This window comes from Mercenaria mercenaria, chromosome 3 (assembly GCF_021730395.1).
Source record: "Mercenaria mercenaria strain notata chromosome 3, MADL_Memer_1, whole genome shotgun sequence".
Lineage (NCBI taxonomy): Eukaryota > Metazoa > Mollusca > Bivalvia > Venerida > Veneridae > Mercenaria > Mercenaria mercenaria.
The window spans coordinates 54,807,249-54,829,478 of NC_069363.1; the positions used below are offsets into that span (position 1 = coordinate 54,807,249).

General features: G+C 35.4%; 2 protein-coding genes across 2 annotated transcripts; both read left to right on the forward strand.

Annotated features, from left to right (window-relative positions):
* Positions 1-4,376: 4,376 nt before the first annotated feature.
* Positions 4,377-10,780, forward strand: LOC128555903 (ceramide kinase-like). Its single transcript, XM_053539714.1, has 6 exons — positions 4,377-4,521; positions 5,141-5,347; positions 6,137-6,297; positions 8,248-8,392; positions 8,927-9,001; positions 10,617-10,780. The coding sequence occupies exons 1-6, from the start codon at positions 4,377-4,379 to the stop codon at positions 10,778-10,780; spliced, it is 897 nt and encodes a 298-aa protein (XP_053395689.1).
* On the forward strand, positions 8,319-21,764 carry LOC123524703 (uncharacterized). Its single transcript, XM_053538557.1, has 7 exons — positions 8,319-8,392; positions 8,927-9,001; positions 10,617-10,780; positions 12,301-12,505; positions 12,862-13,048; positions 17,926-18,083; positions 18,848-21,764. Exons 4-7 carry the CDS (start codon positions 12,306-12,308, stop codon positions 18,918-18,920), a joined length of 618 nt encoding a protein of 205 aa, XP_053394532.1. The 5' UTR covers positions 8,319-8,392; positions 8,927-9,001; positions 10,617-10,780; positions 12,301-12,305; the 3' UTR covers positions 18,921-21,764.
* The last annotated feature ends 466 nt before the right edge of the window (positions 21,765-22,230 follow it).

Here is a 22,230-nt window from a genome sequence, read left to right on the forward strand (position 1 = left end):
TGAGCTATTAGTGTTCAGGATGAGCTATTAGTATAGGTGGTTGGTGCGTCGTCCACCGTTCATCGTTCATCGTTCATCGTCCGCCGTCCATGAATGTGCTTGTACTTGTACTTGTGGCACTGTCCGGGTTAAGAAAAATGCATGTGAAAGTGACACTGTTGCCGGCCAAACGGTCCTAGTGATGAAAAGTACTTGTGTGAGTAACACTGTTACCGGCCACACTGTCCGGGTTAGGAAAAATACATTTTGTAAATGCCACTGTTGTCGGCCAAACTGCCCTAGTTATGAAATGTACGTGTGTAAGTGTCACTGTTGTCGGCTACACGGTCCAAATTATGAAAATAACATGTGTAAGTGCCACTGTTGTAGGCCGCACGGTCCGAGTTATGAAAAGTATATGTGTAAGTGGCTCTGTTATACATATTTATGATAAATGTTTTAAATTAGTTCAGAATGTCCAAGATTCTCTTAACACGTTCTGTTCGCCCCAGCGGACGCATGAAAATGTATATGCTTCCAAACGTCAATATTCAGTATTATGGATAACCATGTAACATAACAAGCAAAAACGTTGCATAGATTTTGACTAAGAATCCGTAACTGAATGACTTCCTGACAGAGCATATGCATTGTCTTGCCTTTGAATTTCTGAAAATGATCACTGACAAAGCACCATCAAGGTAACAGCCATAGGTTCCACCGACGTCTTTATATTTCTGTGATTTATAGCATATCAAAATAAAAAGCACAGGTTAAAACAAAAAATGATGTGAACAATGTATGGCACATGTTCCTCGCCTCCCCCATACCCACTTTCCCCCGACCCGAAAATGCTGGACTGAATAATAAAGTCCAAGACCGGTCCATAAGTAAACAAAAGTTGGACACCAGAATTTAGACAAAATGCAAATGTCTACTTGATAAGAATGGTGCGTACCTAGTTTTACTTCAGTTGGATGAAAATTATGGGAGAAAGTTTGTACAAAATGTAATTGTTATATTTCAAAGCAAAAAAGGGCAGTTACTCCAGAGACAATTAACACACAAGAAAGTCCTGACAATATACGAATGTGTTTCTAAAGTTTTACTATGAACATTTGTAAACTTTTTATATCTAAACTACGCATGTTTGAATCAAAAGATTAATATATACTTGATATTTGATATTTTCTTAATTTTATATGCTGATACTAGGCCTATAACATTTTCCCATTCATTCTGCATTGTTTGTGGTACAATATAGTAGATAAAGCAAATAAATGTAATGTATACATAATTATTTTTGGCTGTCAGTATTATAAAATAAATGCCTAAAGTCCTGCAGTCGGAAAATGTGTCTCTTAACAGGCCACCATACACAACTAGATATCATATCAAAACTCTTTTTTTTTCAAAGTTTCTCCTTGATAAAAATGAGTACCCATTTTGCGAACTTGATTCTTCGATTTTTTACCATTTTTTAACAATTTTACATAACATTTTCAAATAAGATGTAACCTGACTTCATACTAAAGTATCCAGGGGCCATGATAAAAAAGACTGAAACATCACATACGAATTAAGAATTCAAGAAAATGCAGTTACATAGATATTCAATATTTTTCGATTAGTATACATGATATTTTGTCCCACTATGTTACATCCCAGTAACAGTGGTTGCACATTTACTTTATGATCATGATGGATGTAAACAGGTAATAGCTATAGCTAGTCTATTTATAGACGTAAATATCATACACAGTGTTTGTAATACATTTTTACCTTGGACTGGTACACGTTTAGTATTGAGCATGTATTTGGAATGGATGCGAAAATCAATACGCAGTCGAGATTCTGACACATAAAATATATAGTCAAGAAAAACTAAGGTAAATTCTAATTAATTTCTTAATGAATCGATTATAAAAATGTGTTAATAGTGTAAATGTGTTCTTAATTCGTTCATAAACAGGCTGACTCGCATACGTGTCCCAGATAGTGTATCAATGTTCGTTGGTCACGCTTTGCTTACTTTGTATACAATTTCTGTGTATTAAATCGTTGACGTGCATACGCGACCCAGTTTTAAAAAAAAAAAATCTTCGTTGGAAAATTTGTCATGCTTTGCTTATCTTCAAAATCTAACTTACATGTATCTTTTAGGCTAGCCTTACTCATTTGGCTTATCGGGATGACTTTTTTTATGATCTGATATTTTATAGTTGTTAGACAGCGACAGTCAAACGTTATCACGCTGTCTCGAAACGTCCTATTATTTGGACTACTGATTGGCGCACTCTTTTCATGTTTTATTAGGGAATATACTTTTTCTTGTATCTTCTTTTGTCAACTATTGCACATCCTTAACATCACTACTATATTAATTTAAAGTAGAACTAGTTTTTATTTGCTGTCTAAGGTGTATCTTTCATCAATACGAAGATAACCGGTCACTATACATTTTTTGAAACTTTTTTGTAGGGATAATACACGTTTTTTTGTGTATTAACGTCTGCAGAAGCCCGCGGGATTGTTTGTGACCGAGACCGAAGGTCGAGGTCACAAACATATCCCAAGGGCTTCTGCAGATGTTAATACACAAAACAAACGTGTATTGTCGCTATTCTTGCATAAAAATATATTTCACGACGATTTATGTATTGTTTTCATACGTGATGACTTGACGATTCCGGTACATTTTTTATTTACCATTCCAGTTGTTCTTGGAAACGGTAAACATGTTTTAAATATACGTATCCAGGGCCCGGAAATAAACAATGCTATCAAAAGCACCTCCTGAAGGTTTTTAAGCGATTTTTTATCTCTCATTATTACAAACATAAAATTACCAATAATTGTTCATATCATTTCACAATTTGGCGGACTCGATCACAATTTCAAGAATAATAACTTTGCATTCGAGTTATATTGAGTACGGACACGCAGTTGGAGTATGGATAAGTACGAACGTAGTGTCAAGTTTCCAAGCTGTTTATATAAATTCTTCAAGAAATTAGATAAAAACATACCGACTGATACTTACCAAAATCATAAATATAATATCTAAAAACGAACAATAGCACAAGTTACACGCGATACTTATTTATTCACAGTTATTTACAATAACTGAACAGACGCTTTGTAAAGGGAGTGAACTCTAAGAGAAGCTAGGGCGTACATTGATGGGGGTAGTACGTTTGGGGTTGGAAACAGATACAGCTAAACATACTATGGATTACATTGTATTTATAATGCTACAAGATGAGGTTGTTAAGGAAGAAACAAGACGCAGATGCCAAATATCAGAGTGCGTAAAAATACATACATATATCCCTGGCAAAGCATTTCAAAAATAAAAATCGGGTATTAACAGCACGTGAATTGCCTTGTTTGCACACGATTTTTCTCCCGTTAATACATGGGCGGATCCAGTGAAAAAAGTAGTTTTTATGCAAAAATAATGTTTTCTTTCTTTTATCTGGAACTAAGATGTATTTAGAAAGGCTAACAAACATTATCAACCAATATCGTAATATCAAAACGTATTTAATTATGTTCACTTGACTGTCCGCTCGGATCAATCTGACCTAATATCCAGCTTCTTAAATTTTATTTACTGGCAAAATTTAAGCAAGGAAGTAATATATTCTATAATTCTGTGTTACCATGGAGACCGAATTCTTATATCGTCTTTATAATTAGACGGTTATCATTGTTTGCCGGAACAATACAACGTTTTTACGAGACATCAGGAAATAAACTTTGAATGGTGGGTATTTTTGTTTGCACCAGCAAAAGTGGAAAACTTTGAATTTTACGATTTTCACCCGAATTTTTACGGTAGTTGGATTTTGTTTTATCTTGTGTTTAATTATTTTCTTTCTAGGGTTGTATCGACGGGCAATTTGTGACGAGAGGTCTTCAGTTTAGGTAGCTGATCATCCGCTTTTCAAAGAGGTGTGTCTCTGTTTTAAAAATATTAAGTAAACTTTCAGTTTTCACCCTTACTATTCATTTCTTAATGCATTGGCTGGTCTTGAATGTCCTTGAAGACATTTGCCTATTGTTCCAGTCTTTTTGATAGTTCCGAAACTGGTCCATTGTAGAACATGAAACACTGTCAGTTTTGATCATTTGTAAATGTTGAATCGCTTACATATACATTTTATTAGTGGGACGAGGCAGCGTTCTTACAATGTGGCTTGGTAAAAGTGAAAACTACCTCTGTTACAATCCGGCCAGACATTCAATAAATGTATAATACAATGTAGTCATAGCTTTAAAGCATATTGTAATTATTTGTTTGGTTATGAAGCATATACCTCTAGACTGATTACTTTTAAGTAGTGCTGGATGTACATGTGGTGTAAGAAGAGAAACACTTCTATTTCAGGAAGATGGCGGAACAAGTTTCGCAGGTTCTAGAAGGCGGCAAAGATATTATAATACATTGTACATGTAAGATTAAGAATAAGGATTATTCTGTCAGCCTGACAAACACCGAACTAACATGGCACATTGCAGGCAACACACAACAGAAAGGTGAATATTGGATGCATACATATACTTTTTCAATCAGTTAAATTATGTGCATGTGTTATATTACACGAGTTTTATCATATCGAGAAAGACTTTGCGTTCACTTGTAATGGCAGAAATAGCTGTTTTGTTTTCAAAACTGTTTTTTCGAACTCCACACTGGAAATAACTATCCAGTACAGCATCCTTCATCTAAGGTGCATTCATTAGAATTTCAGATATTTTGAATTCCTTTTGTTCATCACAATCGAGTCTGCTCTATGTCTATAAAATTCTCCCAGCCTTTGAAATTCTGTTATACAAAAACATACAGAATTAACTGACACAGTTGTAGGTCATATGGCGACTTTCCAGAATTTGGTAGTGGAGGAAGACCTCATGTGCCCCTCCGTGCATTATTTCAGGCATCAGGACTTTAGTAGAACTTTCGACCATCCGTAAGCCAGCTGGATGGCTTTCTAACATGAAAGAATTCTACACCCGAAACGGTGAGGGCCGCACATACATTTACCTACAGTTGATAGAAGATATGATTAAAACATCAAAATGTAAAAGAAATGTTACAAATGTGTGCTTTGGAATGCTTTTAAAAAGCTATATATTTTCAAATATATATTTTCAGGAATACAGACTGTCAGAACAGTGGACATACTTTCTTTGTCTCTACAGAGCTCAAGAAAACAGGACAGTAACAATGACAGTGTGTGTGTCTCCTATGTTAGACAAGAGAAAAAGTACATATTGAAATCATGTTCTGTTGTGTTCATAGCTGGTGATTTACAGTTAATCAGTAACCTTTATCAGCAAATCACCGATGTGGTAAAAAATTGTAAGTGTATTTAAGTTTGCTTAAACTCAGCATACGGGGTTAGGTATCAGCATGGAGTTAATGATAAAAAGTTAATTTGCTCACTGATTTTATTAATTTTCCCCTGACTCTCGTATCATTTTAACGATTTTATAGATACTATATGTAATGAATTACAGTTGAGACGTGATATCTCAATCTTACTTATCTCAAAATTCCGGCTGTCTCGAACACATTGTCAAGTTTCGTTTTAAGTCGAATTTGGGTTATCCCTGAGTAGAACGTTTGATCCCATTGAATTCGAGATATTGAGTTTTAACTATAAGAAGATCCTTTGGAAGCACAGAACGCAACCAGGCATAGTAACAGCAGTCCCTGTTATTGAAAGGTAATGAAGTTAGCAACACTCCTCACGTCCGTAGCGCCAACTGAAGCGGACATCTGATTTACATGAAGGTTTTAATAGACTCCATAATCGTAAATGACTAGAAAATATACATCAGGTACGGGGAAATTTTTTACAGCCGCCACACGCTACTCGTATACTGTTTTTGTGATAGTTGATTAGATCTATAAGAAGATCCTTTAGATAAAGACTTGTAACAAACTGCGTTTTTGTAAAGTGCGTACCAGATAGTTTGACCTCCAGACTTCTAGATTGTTACTTCAAAAGTCTTCACATCAAACTAGCAGAATGAGAAGTTTTATAGCAGAATATCTAATCCGGAATTAGATTTCAAATTTACACACCACAAATTCGTGATATTTTAGTTTTGCAGTGCATGCCATGGTATTTCTAAATGTTTTCAGTTGGACAGAAACCAAAGAGGTTGTTGGTGCTGATCAATCCAGTGAGTGGTAGAAGCAAGGGTAGACCTGACTATGAACAAAAGGTGGCACCCATCTTCCGGGATGCTGGGATAGACACGGATGTCATTGGTATTATTGTACACTTACTAAATGGTTTGCTGGTTAGTGGTCAATACATCTCCCAAGGTCTTCGGACGCCGAGTCAGCAGTTTTGACTTTAGGCCGGCAGTTCAATAAATGTTTTGTTAAATGACATCATCTTTTTGGGCTATTCTGTTTGAATGCCGATATCCTGGCATTTTTTTCGATTTCCTGATAATCCTTGAAAGCAAACCACAAATGTTTGTAACAAGTTACTTTAAAATGTAAATATAAGGAGTGAATGCTGTTTTTGTGCGTTTATACGGGTTTAAACCACATTGGGACTTTTTACAATTCATCCAAGAAACGGTGTCTCGACTCATGGATTTGCGAGAGGTCCCAATGTGGTTTGTGCCCGTCTCATGCGTCTAAATAACCATAAAAGCATTTAATTTTTAATTAAAGAGGCGATATATAAAGGCACGCTCTAATAATTTTACTAATTTTATTAAATAATTTATAGAATTATCAATTACATGAACATCAAACAAGATTTATACTTTTCTCAGTTGAAAAGAAGTAGCTTCATGGAATTAATGAAATAAATTGTACATTTGTGCCTTGCCATATATATTTTTTATTTAGTTTATTTCTTTTTAGTCACTGAAAAAGCGCATCACTGTGAGGAAATATTGTCAACATATGATATAAAGTCAATAAATGGGTGAGTGCAAATTTCAGAGATGAGATATTGCTAACATACATACCGCAATAAATACCAGGAGATTGCGTAGAAAAAGGGTTCAGATTTGTTTGAAGATACTTCTTTTTATGCCCCCACTTTGGAGGGGGGGGTGAGCATATAGATTTGCCCTTGTCCGTCCGTCCGTCCGCCCGTCCTTCCGAGAATGTTGTGTCGCGCCTAGCTCCAAAAGTATAAAAGTATTTAACGTAGAGTCACAAAACTTTACAGGAATGTTGGTCAGCATGTGTATTTGTGCACCTGGGGTTTCGCTTCCGGATTCATTCAGTCATGTAGGAGTTATGGCCCCTGACTTTGTAAAACTGGTCATTTTAGTGTTGTGTCGCGCCTAGCTCCAAAAGTATTTGATGTAGTGTCACAAAACTTTACAGGAATGTTGGTCAGCATGTGTAGTTGTGCACCTGGGATTTCGCTTCCGGATTCATTTAGTCATGTAGGAGTTATGGCACCTGACTTTGTAAAAATTGGTCATTTTAGTGTTGTGTCACGCCTAGCTCCAAAAGTATTTGATGTAGAGTCACAAAACTTTACAGGAATTGTGGTCAGCATGTGCAGTTGTGCACCTGGGGTTTCGCGTCCGGATTCATCCAATGATGAAGAGTTATGGCCCCTGACTTAGTAAAACATTGGTCATTTTAATGTTGTGTCGTGCGTAGCTCCAAAAGTATTTGACCTAGAGTCACCAAAGGTTACAGGGATGTTGGTCACCATGTGCAGTTGTGCACCTGGGGTTTCACTTCCGGATTCATTGAATCATGTAGGAGTTATGGCCCCTGACTTAGTTAAAAATTGGTCATTTAAATGTTGTGTTGCACGTAGCTCCAAAAGTATTTGACCTAGAGTCACCAAAGTTTACAGGAATGTTGGTCACCATGTGCACTTGTGCACCTGGGGTTTTGCGTCCGGATTCATTCAGTATTGTAGGAGTTATGTCATTTTAATGTCATGTAGTGGGGGCATCTGTGTCCCATGGACACATTTCTAGTTTGTTCTATTTTCGAATCTTTGTTATATACTGGGCTATAAAAGGTCGTGGGGCATAATACCATTTCATAAAATACCTTTAAAATCTTTAGCGAAACACAAAGTTCTTTTATATTAGTGAAACTGCCTAAGTCGAAAGATTTCAGACAAGACCATGTGTAACTGTGAGAAAAAATGTAAATATTTTGGTGGTTTATGCTGTTTTAAAAGTGCTCCCTGATATTTGAGGTTCAAGTTTATAGAGTGATAGTCAGTAATGAAATTAATTTATTGCTCCTCCAAGTTGGTTTTGGTTGGTGGGGACGGATTGTACCACGAGGCGGTGAATGGGTTAATGAGAAAACTGGCATCTGAACAAGGTCTTAATGTGGATGATCCTGATGAAACGTTACCAAGTATTGACCTTCCTATGGGATTGATTCCATGTGGTCAGTTTACATCTGCTTTTATTACATTACCTTACCTTACTCTTTACTAAGCAGTCCAGGTCCATACTTTGTGACCGGGCTATATTCAACACATGTTTTCTGGGAAAATAAGACAAAAATTTAAATCAGATTGTACCTCGCATGACCGTCCAATATATTTTCGTAATGATACAATATGATCCGTACTGCTTGATGTAGCAAAATTGATTCCAGTCTCCGTGTTAAACGACAAATGCCATTGACCGATAAACGTTTCTTGCATACCAGAAAGGTGTTTCCGATGATTTTACCCGTGCCAGCAAAACCCAGCTATATTGAACAACGAATAATTTCAAGCTTGAGATACGCGTTTTTGTTCAACAGTGACTGCATCATTAAACGTTTTTTACCCGAGTTAAACATTTTGTAATGCAACCAACAGAAGTCATATTTTCTAATCCGTTATTGCATTTAAGAATTTCGTAGTTTTATTATTTTAAACAGTTTTGAATGTATTTATTTAATTATGACTAAATTAAGTAATTTCTGTTGAAGGTACTGGAAATGGGATAGCACATGGATGTTATGGTAATAAAGATGTTACTACAGCAGCATTGTCAATCACAATAGGTAATGTAGTTAGAGTCTTTATTGTGTTAATGATTATAATTTCATGCAGGGACTTCATTGTTCATTAATTATTGAAGTAGAAGGTGGAAGTTACAAAAGGTGAAATAAGAGTTATCTTGGTCCTCCCATTTGATACAAGAAAAGTAGCCAGGACTAAAGACCACTGTTATATGTAGGAAATCCCAGTCATCGGCTCTCTGTGAAACTTATGTTTATGTGTTATTATTATTACACATGTTAATATGAAGTGCGTTAGTTTAATTATTACGCAGATTTTAAGAATTTTCGTTTTACTGGCTTTTATTTTGCCTGTACACATTATACCATTTTTAGCTCACCAGAACTTTGCTCGTGATGAGTTTGTTAGTGAAGGTTGATGATCCGCTACATATCGTCCGTTGTCGTGCATCAACATATTTACTTAACTATCTTTTCTCTAAAAATGTGGTTATAATTACACAAAACTTGGCCAGTAAAGCCAAAATTTACTCAAACGTGAAAGCTAAAAATAGTAGATCTTATTTGAACTTATGGTTCCGCTTGGCTCCTTGTAGTGGAGCACTATAGCTACAAATAAGAAACCTATAGATAATTTGTACTTGATGGATCTTCACCAAACTTGGTCTGTATCAGCTTTGTATGATCCCTTAGTTTTATCCAAATGGTTATGCTTGACCCATTTTATTGGCCGTCAGAGTACAAAACAACTACTTATGAACCACTAAATGGTTGTTGACCAAACGTGGTCTGTTGCATCATTGTATGGCCCTTCTTAATTTTATTCCAATGGTTTCCCTTTGTCCCTTGTAGGATGCCATGAAATATGTTCAAATATATTCTAATATGGTCAAATCTTTATGTTATGAAATATGTTCAAAAATGGTCAAAACTGTGCTATGAAATACATGTATTTAAAAATATGGTCAAAACTGCAAGTCATGAAATACGTATGGTCAAATGTGATCAAAGCTATATGCCATGAAATATGTTCAAATATTGACAAAACTGTATCTAAAAATATGGTTAAAACTGCATGTCATAAATGTGTTAAAAAATGGTAAAACTTCATGTCATGAAATATGTTCAAATATGGACAAAACTGTGCCATGAAATATCTAAAAATATGGTCAAAACTGCATGTAATGAAATACGTATGTTCAAATGTTATTAAAAATGTATGCTTTGAAATATCTAAAAATATGGACAAAAATGGTCAGATATGATCAAAACTGTATGTCATGAAATATCTAAAAATATGTTTAGAACTGCATGTCATGAAATATACACATATGGTAAAAACTGTATATCATGAAATATGTTCACATATTATCAAAACTGTATGTCATGAAATATCTAAAAAATATGGTTAAAACCTGCAGGTCATGAAATATGTTCAAAAATGGTCAAAACTATATGTCAGGAAATATGTTCAAATATGGTCAGATGAACTTCTTAGTGCCATCGTATCCCACTTATTTCTTTAATTCTCTCATGTCATACATTTCAAAATTGACACACTTCTTGTGCTTAGGATATTTTTGGAGAGAATGCAACAGTTTACTGACATGTCTCGTTTAATCTCTTGAAGTTGCAGTGTTAATTCCGTACATTACAGGCTATCAGTATCCGGCGAACATGATGAGTGTTCACAGTGGCAACAAGCTGATTGCTTACAGTACCTTGTTGGCTGGTTATGGAACATGGGGTGACTTGATTTATGCAGCAGAATCTAGAAGAAGTCAAGGAGTATTGAGATATCCTGGAATGATTTTGCATTAGGTTAATGTAAATCTATGTAAATTAATGTTTTGTTTTATTGTGTGTGTTTGTCCGAACGTTCAGCAGGCCACCAGTCCTATCTTAAATTTTAATAGAACGGTAGATTTTTTTTACGCCCGTCTAAAAGACGGGACGTATTATGGGAACCCCCTTTGTTGTGTTGGCAGCGTCCACAAACTTTGTCCAGAGCATTTATTTTTCATGCATGGAGGGATTTTAATGTAACTTGTGCGCAAGAACCAGGTCCCTAGGTCTAAGGTCAAGGTCAGACTTAGAGGTCAAAGGTCAAATTCAAGAATGACTTTGTCCAGAGCATTTCTTTTTCATGCATGGAGGGATTTTGATGTTAATTGGCACTATTGTTCACCATCATGAGACGGAGTGTCATGTGCAAGAACCAGGTCCCTAGGTCTAAGGTCAAGGTCACACTCAGAGATCAAAGGTCTGATACAAGAATGACAACTGACAACATTGACCTGAGCATTTCTTCTTCATGCATGGAGGGATTTTGATGTTATTTTGCACAAATGTTCACCACTATGAGACGGAGTGTCATGCGCAAGAACCAGGTCCCTAGGTCTAAGGTCAAGGTCACACTGTCAGATATAAGAATGACTTAGTCCGGAACATTTCTTCTTCTTGCATGAAGGGATTTTGATGTATCTTGTCACAAATGTTCACCTCTATGAGACGGAGTGTCGTGCGCAAGAACCAGGTCCCTAGGTCTAATGTCAAGGTCACACTATGAGGTAAAATGTCAGATATAAGAATGACAGCATTGTCCGGAGCATTTCTTCTTCATGCATGGAGGGATAAAAAAAGATTAACATTTCCTAAAAACTCGCCTATGCTTTGACCTACGATCTGAAGAATTGTTGTGTGGGACTGGACTAGAGACCTACTAAGACTAAGATTCTTAGCTATATATCCACTGACAAATATGCAATTCGTGCAGCATCACTCGTTTTTAAGGATAGCTCTTTTTCGTATTTTTGAAGCTACTGTCATGATATTTGAATATGTGCAGTTCTGTAACAAAAACATTTCTTCTAACAAGCTCTCGACAGGCGTTTCTTGTGACTATGGCACCTTTGTTTCAAGACTATATTTGTCATTTTATTTTCTATGAACGTACGTTCATGCATCTGTCTGTCCGTCCACTGGATCATGCAACAACTTTACAAGTTAAAGAGATTTATTCATGAAATCTGACGGATTGATAGGTGGATAGGTGGGTTGATGGATGAATGGCACGCGGAAAATATACAGGCAATTCTATCTTATCTTTGTATCATACTAGCTACAGTTCATTGACATGTTGAAAAATTGAGATAACGTTTGTCAAATCTAACTTGTCGCAAATTTCTTAGTCGTTCTTTTCAACTTGCAAACCGTGTGTCTCATGAGATACATTTCTGTGCACTGAAAATTGGGTGATAGTGTGCAATCGATTTAAAGTTTTCTTACTATGATAACAGTTAATTGATTAATTATAGTATAATAACGTTAATGTGTTTTAGTTGCAATGATCGAACACATGCTGATAAAAGCCTTTCGCAGTGTAAGTTTGACAATAGATTCTAGCAGCAAAGATATTCCAATAAAACAAAATAATACGGAAGTTGACAAACAAACAAAAGACGAAATGGACAACACAGGTATTGCTGCTAATATGAAAGAAACTCCAGATAGCACGACACAACCTGACGCTACAAGTAATCAAAGGTAAGTTTCCTGCATGTCCTGATTAACTGCAGTTACTGAATATTTCATTTTTTCAAATGATTTTTTATATTAAAATTGTATTGTACATACAGGAACCTATTTTGCAACTAAAACACATTAACGTTATCCGGGGGTGGGGTGGGGGGGGGGGGGCGGGCCGATAATGTTGTTATATCTTCTGGCCCAACCCTTTTGTATATTTACATTGATGTATTTATGTATGCTTGTTGTATGTGTGTGTATTAAATATGTATATATATACAATAAAATATGATTAAACTAAATTAAGAAGGCTTAATACCGTTTTTAACAGTTTTGTCTGGTCAATTGCAATATAATGTATTCTTTATTTTCAGTCTTCATTCAGCAACAATAAAAGAGAGTGTGATTGGGGCAATAATATTTAATCTGACACTTTCGGAAGCATTTGCTTCCACTGAGGAGCCGGATTTGTCACAGTCGGCGATGTATTTGAACAAGTCATCTCGACGCATGAAATACATCAGCTTCCTGTTTCAGCTGATTACACTTAACTTCAATGCCGTAAGTACCAACATATCTATATCAGTAACAGCTTAACATAAATATTATATGAATTAGTCAACTCTGATGTTATTTATTTATTTGGGTTTTACGGCGCACCAACACAGTATAGGTTATATGGCGCCAAACAGGACTACATACTTTGTTTTCGCATCTCATTTACATCGAAATAAATACATGAGGTATGGAATCAAAATTTGTATACCTGCTGGAATCACAGAGTTACAGCAAAACCAAGTGTTAAGACCCTATTATAGTCCAGTAAAATGGTGTAAAAATACTTCAGAAAATGGGAAAAGCACAAAACTTGGTGTATAACTACTTTAGGGCAAAACACTAAAAATGAGCATGAGACCCACTCCAAAAAATCCAATATGGCCGAAAAATCCAAGATGGCCGCCATGCATGTATATATTTTCAGAAATACCTAATATTATCTATAAAACTTCTATAGACACATACAGTCATCAGTATAATTAGCTAAAATCACTCGTTCGAATAAATTCAAACATATTATATTAACAAAAATACCGCTCTTCCAACAAAAATTAAAAAGTTGTCTCCCTTGGATAAAATTTTCTATTAAGCAGAAGAAAAGTCAGAATGCATTTATGTGAGTCAAAATTAAGTATATAATGGTAACTGGAATATCAAGAATGTTTAAAATGGCCACAGTCCTGTGCAGAACTTTACAACAGTTGTAAATTATTATAAATACATTCGAACTTTGTTAACTGGAACCCGTCAGGACCGACAAAATGTATTCGAGTTATCGGTAGTTTGAGTGATCGAAGAATATATTATAAAGGAATTTGGTTGGGACATGACGATAGGTTCAAGTGAGGGATGGTGTTCGAATTATCAGAGTTTGAGCGAACGAAGTTTGCTTGTAGTGTGTATTAGTGAATAAATGACATGTGTTTCACTTTTTCATTAGTTTTCGCGACTCAGAATTTGTTAGTGTTGCTGTATTTATTTCAATTTATTTACACTAAGATAACTAATGACACTAAGTAAAACTATATAATTTATTAACTATGTTAGTGCGATAGACAATGGGAACATCCCTGGCCTGTCAGACCATCATGATTTCTTTGGGAAAAAGTCATTGCCGGTTGATCAGCGTAATCAAATTTACATTTGCTTGTTCCTGTAATGTTCTGTTTTTGTCAAATTGTAGCACATTGTGCCATAACAATAGTTTTATAGTTAAACGTCACAAGCATATAATGTACAGTCACTAATGCCCTGGTCACTCTCAGACGAAGACAATGAAGATCACACTGCTTCCTGGGAATTTTGACGCGGTGGGGACGGAGGTCAAACTCGAAAAATGTGCAGTTCTAAAGTTTATACTTTGCCCTTACAACATCCTTGATATGTTCTCACGGCGTCTAACACGTTCACACTAACTTTCTTACCACGCGCATCTTCATGTCCAATGTGTTCTTACTACATTCTTAGTTCGACCAGTCAGTCTCGCTTACCATGCTTTAACTATGCGCTTATCACCTTCTCACTGCGTTCGTGGGCTACTTATAAATACTACGCCACGTGCCTCCTTTTCATTCCTTCTGCAAGTTATATTGTGTCCGCATCTACACTCAACAACAATGAAATACAATATACGACAAGGTGAGCAGTCTTATAGAGAGGCCGTGGTGGAAAAAGCAAAGGCAGGGTGAAGGGTATATGAAGATCCAGAAGTCCACTACAAGCTGCCAATACTGCTTAGGCTGTGATTATGTGGTAATTCCTGATTATGTGCAACCATACCCATTACTGGTTGAAAATGAAGTGATGGGGAATTAGATCCAGTATTCTTACTTAATTCTCAGAATCTGAAACAGATACGGTGAGAACCTGCTGCAAACGTGACATAGACATGTTAAGCACCGAAAGAACGTATTGATAACCTATTGCGGTATTCTACAACGTGGCATTGGTGTAGCATGGTCATAGCACACAAGCGTAGATAAGTCTTAGTGAGAACTCCATTGACGTAGCAAAAACGTAATGATAACCCAGTGACAATGCAATGAGCACGCCATACAATCTTTCCCTTCCGCACCACGCTTGTACTATGTCCTACTAGATTTTAGTTACATCATAACTACGTCCTTATTAAGTTCTACCTGCTTTCTGATTCAAACACGTTCTCACTACTTTTGTTTTGAACATGTCCAAAGTTCGACCGCGTCCTCCACACTCATGGAGACCATAATTATCAAGTTCTAATCGGTGTCTACTGTATTCCTTCTACATTGTACAAGTTCTTACTGCGTCCTGCCAGTTCTTTGGACGTAGTGGGAAAGTGGCTGAGTGTGACGGGGGTATAAATTAGGAGCAGAATCTATCATTTCTACAAAAAAATGTGCTCTAATATCTATTTCTGGACATTTTTAAAATTAAAATATATTAGATAAGGACATATTAAATGTGAGTACTTGAGGATTTATCTAATGAGCACATGTCGTAGTCTTAGCGCAAAAAGTGAATAAGTCCTTCTTTCACTCAATGGAGTTATCCACTTTTTGCACTGAGGTAACGATGTATTCGACACACAATTTTAATACCAATTTACTAGTTTTAAGACAAAAAATATTATCTATAGACTATTTACCATTTGTAAGGCTATGCCACTACCAGTTAAGCAGTCCAATGTGAGAATAACACTGTCTTGTCAATGCATTTCTACACCTTCATACAAACAAACTGTTCATAATATTTCTGTGTTATAGATGGAGGCTTTCGATACTCTTCTTTACAACATAACATGTCAAGTAGCTGATCAACCATCTGTTCACACAAAGATTAGGGATATAGTGTGAATTCCTGCATGGTCTGTGACACCTCTTGAACATACTAAAAAGGTTGCCCATTACAGGGGCAGGTGTTCTATCACTTTCCTAAAATTCCAAGTCAAGATAAATAAGGCTGAATAGAGATATCTTTGATAAATTGGAACCTTTCTAGTAGTTTTTGTCTCAAGTACCTGAGTCTCATACTAATAGCTCCTCAAGTGCATTTGCAACCTAGATAAAGGCTGTAGAAGAAGATGTAGTTTGTTGAAAGTGCTGAAATGTTCTACACTGCCTTATGCAAGTTAACTAAAGTTGTCGACAATCTTGTGCTTGTGTGTACTGATACGAGTATCTGACATGTACCTTATTTCAAATTTCAGCTCACTGTGCTGAGTAATATTTTTCACAGAATAGTTACTAAGTGTTGTCCATGAAAGTAACTTTAATATTTTCAGCCTTACTCTTCTTTGTTACACAGTTAGCATTACAAAATCAATCATTATGTGATCAATTTATTATGCGGATACTATGACTGCGGGTGCATAATAAGGAACATTGTTTCATTTGATCCTACTAGCCTGTCGCTATAATCTATTCTTGCATTTCGAAGTCCCAAATCAAAAGGGGTAGTTGTCGTACTTGGTGTCAAAGGAACTACAATTTTATATAGAAACTAAGTTAATTGAACTTCACATTCTCCGTATAACCTACCATCTATAAATAAGGTTTCATAAAGAAGTCTTTAGAATTTGCACATTTGAAGTTATTGAAGAATCCGCCATTTGCGAATGATGGACAGACATACAGACGATCAAAATGATGTACAAAAGGAAAAAATAAGGTAACAAGCATGTTTTCAATTTTTCCTCCGATCTATGTACAATTTCTCAAGAAACAATCTCTCTTAGTTTGTCATATTCGTACACTATTTGTTACCATAGCAACAATATTTGTTGCCATAGGAACAAATTTAAATGACACTGGCATTCTCCACATTGCCATCTATCCATGTACCACGTCTCATGAAAAAATCTGCCGTAGTTTAATAGTTATTGCAGTATCCAACATTACATGGCTGACGTATTGACATGCATATGGGGGCAACCCATAAGCCCCCTCTGGCTAAACACTGGGGGAGGGGGTGGGGAATAACAACGATGTTTCAATATGCTGCTTTAGAGGGAATGCAAGTAAAATAATATAAATTACATATAGTAAAACAAAACATTCTTTAGAATATGAAAAAAACACAATGATAATATTAAACCGAGTTTTAAAGGCTAGATTTTAGCCGTTACCATGGAAACAGACAGAAATAAACATCATTTGAACATTTATTTTTGCATTTGATGCAAATTAAGGATTTATTTTATCATATACATTTATATTTGGTGCATTTTGGGGATGAATGTAAATAAAATGACTTTTCATTAGAATCTTGTAAGGTAAATATTGAGTTTTGGCGGCCATTTTGGAAAATGGCCGCCGTATCGGCCATCTTGACAGATATCAAATGGGTCCCATGAAAAAAATGTTTTTTATGCTTTAATAAAAAGCTGTGCCAATTTTGGTGCTTTTCCCATTTTCTGAAGTATTTTGGCATTTTCTGTTACGAATTAATCGGACTATTAGTCGCCTCGTACGATCATGCAAGGGTAAGGCAGTGGTTCCAATTCTTTTCATACACAGATCGTCCCAGAACTACATGGGGCCAACTCTGATATAGAGCAAAGAAATATTGGAATATTTGAACAAATTGATGTGTACTGAAATCACGTGACCACGATCTTTTTAGTTCTAATAATAAACTTGACGGATAAGTCAAAGTAATTAAATGAAATTCAAGCTCAAATCCAAAGATGTTGGCCAGATTTCTGGTAAAAGTGGATGTTTGAAGCTTATGAAGAACACAGATACAATTTTCTTGGTGTTATAAAGGAAGACAAAAGTTTCGGTTGTGCAAACCTATACTATAATAAATATCTTCTTTATTTTGAGATGCGTCAAGTGAGAAACACATTTCAGGTTTTGTCAAAACATTGACAAATATATCCAGATGTTCGTTACATACAGATTGATAGAAGAGATGATATAGCTATTCTGCCTGGTAAACAATGGACGTTAAAGTTAGAAGACCCAAGTCAGCCGGAAACAGAAAATTGGGAACTTGAACACATCATGAACATTGATGGCGAGATTTTTAGATTGCCTAAACCAGAATACCAAGCAAAGTAAGTAATATCTACAGTTAATAATACATGTACTACTATCATCAATAATATGGACACTATTTTCCCAAATACATTGCAAAATATACACTCCTTGTTTCGACACATGTGGTAAAGTGTTTATGGAATACTTGATTCATAAAGGAATCTGTGCCCATAACGTTGCTCTTCCTTTTAGGTGACAACCGCAAATAAAATCCATCACCTTTAAACTCAGCCTGCTCCGGTATTCCTGCCACGGAATTTATCGATATATCTCCCAGTTGTGTGTCACACAGCAAACACAAACAATATTCATGACACAAGGGGTGCACATGAATTGACCCAAAGACTGAAAACTGCCTGATCAGCTGTTTGCAAATAGAGCATATAATATATGACTGAATATGGTTTAAATTTGTTTGGCAATGTGAGATATTTGGTCAAGCATCGGAATATAAGAGCAAATAAGTTTCACAATTTAATTGCCATCGCTCCCTATAGACACTTTTGGCTCAAACCGATGAGATATAACAAAACAAAAATGCAAAAGTATGGCTTGATGTTAAATGAAATATACCAGAATATTTTCTGGGGAGTATGCTGCAGTACCGCTTGAGATGTGTGTGGCAACACATCAAATTGAACCAAGTTATGCTCCTAAATTTTTCGTAATGAAACATTTGTGCCTACCGTCAGATATCGAATTAACTGATTCGCCGTCTATGTATTTATCTAAATAATGTATTATGCAGTTGATAGTTATTTTGAGCGTTCATCTCTTTCAGATTGCTGTCTGACAGAATAAAATTGTTCAGCAATATGCAGTATGCAACAAAGAGGGAGATGAAAAAGAAATGATGCATACATTTGTATCAAGAATTTGTGTTCAGAATCAAACATTTTATCGAAACGATAAATATAATTAATTCATGTGTTTAGACACATTAGCATTTGGTACTAGCTAAAGTACCATTAAGAATAGGTAGAAACGGTATTTATGTCTTTTAATAAATATATATTTTGATACTAGTTAAAGTGTTGTATCAATTTTCTTAATCAGTGTATTTATATTGTATTTGCTAGTCAGATTCATTGCGTCTTGTTTATGTCTCTCAGAGGTTTTTGTCTCCTAGATATTTACAAAAAGATTTACATCTTTTTACAGATTTCATTAAATATAACAACAACAATCTTTAAGTGCCGTGTGGCTGCAGTAAAAAAGTCTCCCCTTCTTGGATTCAGTGATGTTATATTTTCTGGTCCTTTTGTAACATGGAGTCCATTCAATAGAGGTGTAATAGAGTTCCGCTTAAGCCGGTGCTAGTGGGGCGTTAGAGGTGTTGCATACTGTATTACCTCTCAATCAAACCGAGTCTACTATTATAATTTTTGGTTGCATTCTTTGCTTCTAAGAGATTTTTAACAGATTTTATTTACTTCATTCTTAAATTTGACTGTTCAGCAAGCCTTAATGCATTTTGTACACTTTGACAGATATGCTCCATTCATCGTATATTTTCTACTTAAAGTGAGATTGTTCGATATATCTTTTACATTTTTGAGTTTGACATTTAAATATCATGATTCAAATTAGGGAAAATGTTTGAACCTCTTCCAAATCTGACTGCTGTTTATTACGAACATTTACGTTCGTCACAATGCTGGTATTTTGTATATACTGATCTCAACATTGATTTAGAATTTCATTTAATATTGACTTGCGAGAACCTATTTGCAAATAGCTTTATTTAATCGAAGACATTCTTACTCTATAGAGCTTAAACGATTTTTGTTATTTGACATGTATGTGCCTGTTGTCAAACCAGTTAAAATTTATGTTCATATTGGCACCTAGCTAATTATCAAAAAGAGGGTTAATATTCTTTCGCTCTTGGTCGGTCTGTCTGTCCGTCAGCCGGTAAACCAACTGGTTTTCGGTCATTTACTAGAGCATGCTTTGTCAAAATTCATATGATGATTGTCTACAGCAAGTGAATGGCTCCTATTGTTTTAAGGTCAGTAGATCAAAGGTCACGTTTAAAGTAACCTCGAAACTTAAAATGGTTTCCGCTTAATAGGTAAATAAAGCTTTGACCTACAGTTATCAAACTCGTAGGATGATTGCCTAATATGGTATGTTGATGAATCTATCATTTTGGGTGTCAGCTTGTCAAGGATCAAAGTTAGAATGACTTCTAGACTGATAACGGTTTCTTTTTAATAAGAAGTTGAGCCTATCCGAAGGTCTATGGTCAAGGCCGCAGTGACCGTAAGCCTGAAAATGGTTTCCCCTTAGTAACTGAAGTTCTCACTTTACTTGATTTGTTCCATCCTTGCATAATCTTCTTTCAGTATTGTTCAAATGGTTTACATTGTAGAAAAAAAAATATGTTCGCGAAAATGTTACCAAAATTGTGATTTTCTCATAGCGATCATTTCTTTATTGTTTGCCAAAGCGTATTGTGAGATATTGAAATATCTGGTTCAATCATATTCTACATTGTGGAAAAAATGATATGAACCAGCCATCTATCAGTACATGAGAATGATTCCATTCCCATTTTTAAACAAGTCAGTGAGAAAATAATTTATCAATTTATTCGATGAATCAAGCAGACGGTCCGTTCGACAATTGGGCAATAGGCTAGACACAACCCGCTCGTTCATGAGGCTTTTGGGCAGTAGATCAGATTGTCAGATTCAACCCGTTCATAAGACAAATTGGGCAATAGGTCAGATTGTTATATCCAACCCGCTCATCAGACAATTTTGGCAATAGGTCATAATGTCAAATTCAACCCGCTCGTTAGACAATATAGGCAATAGGTCAAACAGTCAGTTAGACAATTTAACAATAGGCCAAACTGTCGGAGGCAACCCACTCGGTAGACAAATTTGGGCAATAGGTTAAAATATCAGATTCATCCCCCTCATTAGACAATATAGGCAATAGGTAAAAAATGTCAGATTCAACCTGCTCGTTAGACAATTTAGCAATAGGTCAAACTGTCGGAGTAAACCCGCTCGTCAGACAATTTAACTTTATGTCAGATTGTCAGAATCAACCCCTTATTAGACAACTGGGGAATAGCTAAGAATGTCACGTATATTAAACTTTTCAGAAATATGTACCACCAAGAAGAGATATACATATCAAATAATTTCCAACTAAACAGCTATATGCATGTGATCGCTTGACGAAACACCATCGGGGTAAAATCTATGCATCCACCGACGTCCTTAATTATCTATGACATTCTTTAGGCCACAAGTCGGGCTTGGGAGAAAATCTTAATACATAGACAAGACCTTTTACAGAATGAAAAAATAAGAATGATGTCATCATTGTATGACAAGTGTCCCCGAAAATGCTTGACAAAATAATAAAATCCAAAACTGGTTCATAACTGTGGCAAGTGATAAGTCTGACACTAGAATCCATACCAAATGCAAGTGTCTGCTTGATTGACTTATGTGTAGTTTCATTTTAGTTTGATGGAAATAGTGGGAAAAGTTGTGTACACTATGTTCTGATGTTGTTGTAATATTGTGATAGAGCTAAATGCTCAGCGACTGTTGTTGATGCGCTGATGGGGAATCAGCAAAATTGATGAATAACTCCAACTCTGTTTTAAATGTCTTGTATTGAAATCAACACAAATATAAATAACAAATAAATAACGAGTTCCTTCAACAATTAAATCTTGACTTCAAAATTAATGTCCAAACGGTTTTCCATATAAAAGTTTACTTTTTACACAACTACAGGTATTCCTGACATAAATTCTAACTCTACAGAGATTGTCTTAGTTCTTACTTTCGAGTCCTAATATTTTCTCTTCTTTTTTTTTCATTCAAAACCATGCTTTATATAGCATATTATGTTGGCAAGGAAACATATGCCAAAAACATTTCTAAACAAGTATTTAACAAGTAAAGACTCTTACAGTGAGAATTAGTCAAGATAAATTTCAATTTGTATCACAGTTAATCATACATAATCATTATACCAATCAACATTGTAATGAGCATAATAGCAATGTTTTTAACACAATAAAATTATACAATAAAAACTAAAACATATTAGGTCCAGGTTAAAACATGTCTGTAAATTAGTTAGAAATCTTCTAAGAGGATAATAATAAATTGTAACAAAATTGGATTTTTC

Bases quoted from the DNA above. Each gene is read 5' to 3' on its own strand.
- LOC128555903 (XM_053539714.1), top strand. From the start codon at position 4,377: ATGGCGGAACAAGTTTCGCAGGTTCTAGAAGGCGGCAAAGATATTATA. The intron at 5,348-6,136 runs GTAAGTGTATTT...AAATGTTTTCAG, and splicing joins CACCGATGTGGTAAAAAATT to TTGGACAGAAACCAAAGAGG. The intron at 8,393-8,926 runs GTCAGTTTACAT...TTTCTGTTGAAG, and splicing joins TATGGGATTGATTCCATGTG to GTACTGGAAATGGGATAGCA.
- LOC123524703 (XM_053538557.1), top strand. From the start codon at position 12,306: ATGATCGAACACATGCTGATAAAAGCCTTTCGCAGTGTAAGTTTGACA. The intron at 13,049-17,925 runs GTAAGTACCAAC...CGTTACATACAG, and splicing joins TTACACTTAACTTCAATGCC to ATTGATAGAAGAGATGATAT. The intron at 18,084-18,847 runs GTAAGTAATATC...CATCTCTTTCAG, and splicing joins AAACCAGAATACCAAGCAAA to ATTGCTGTCTGACAGAATAA.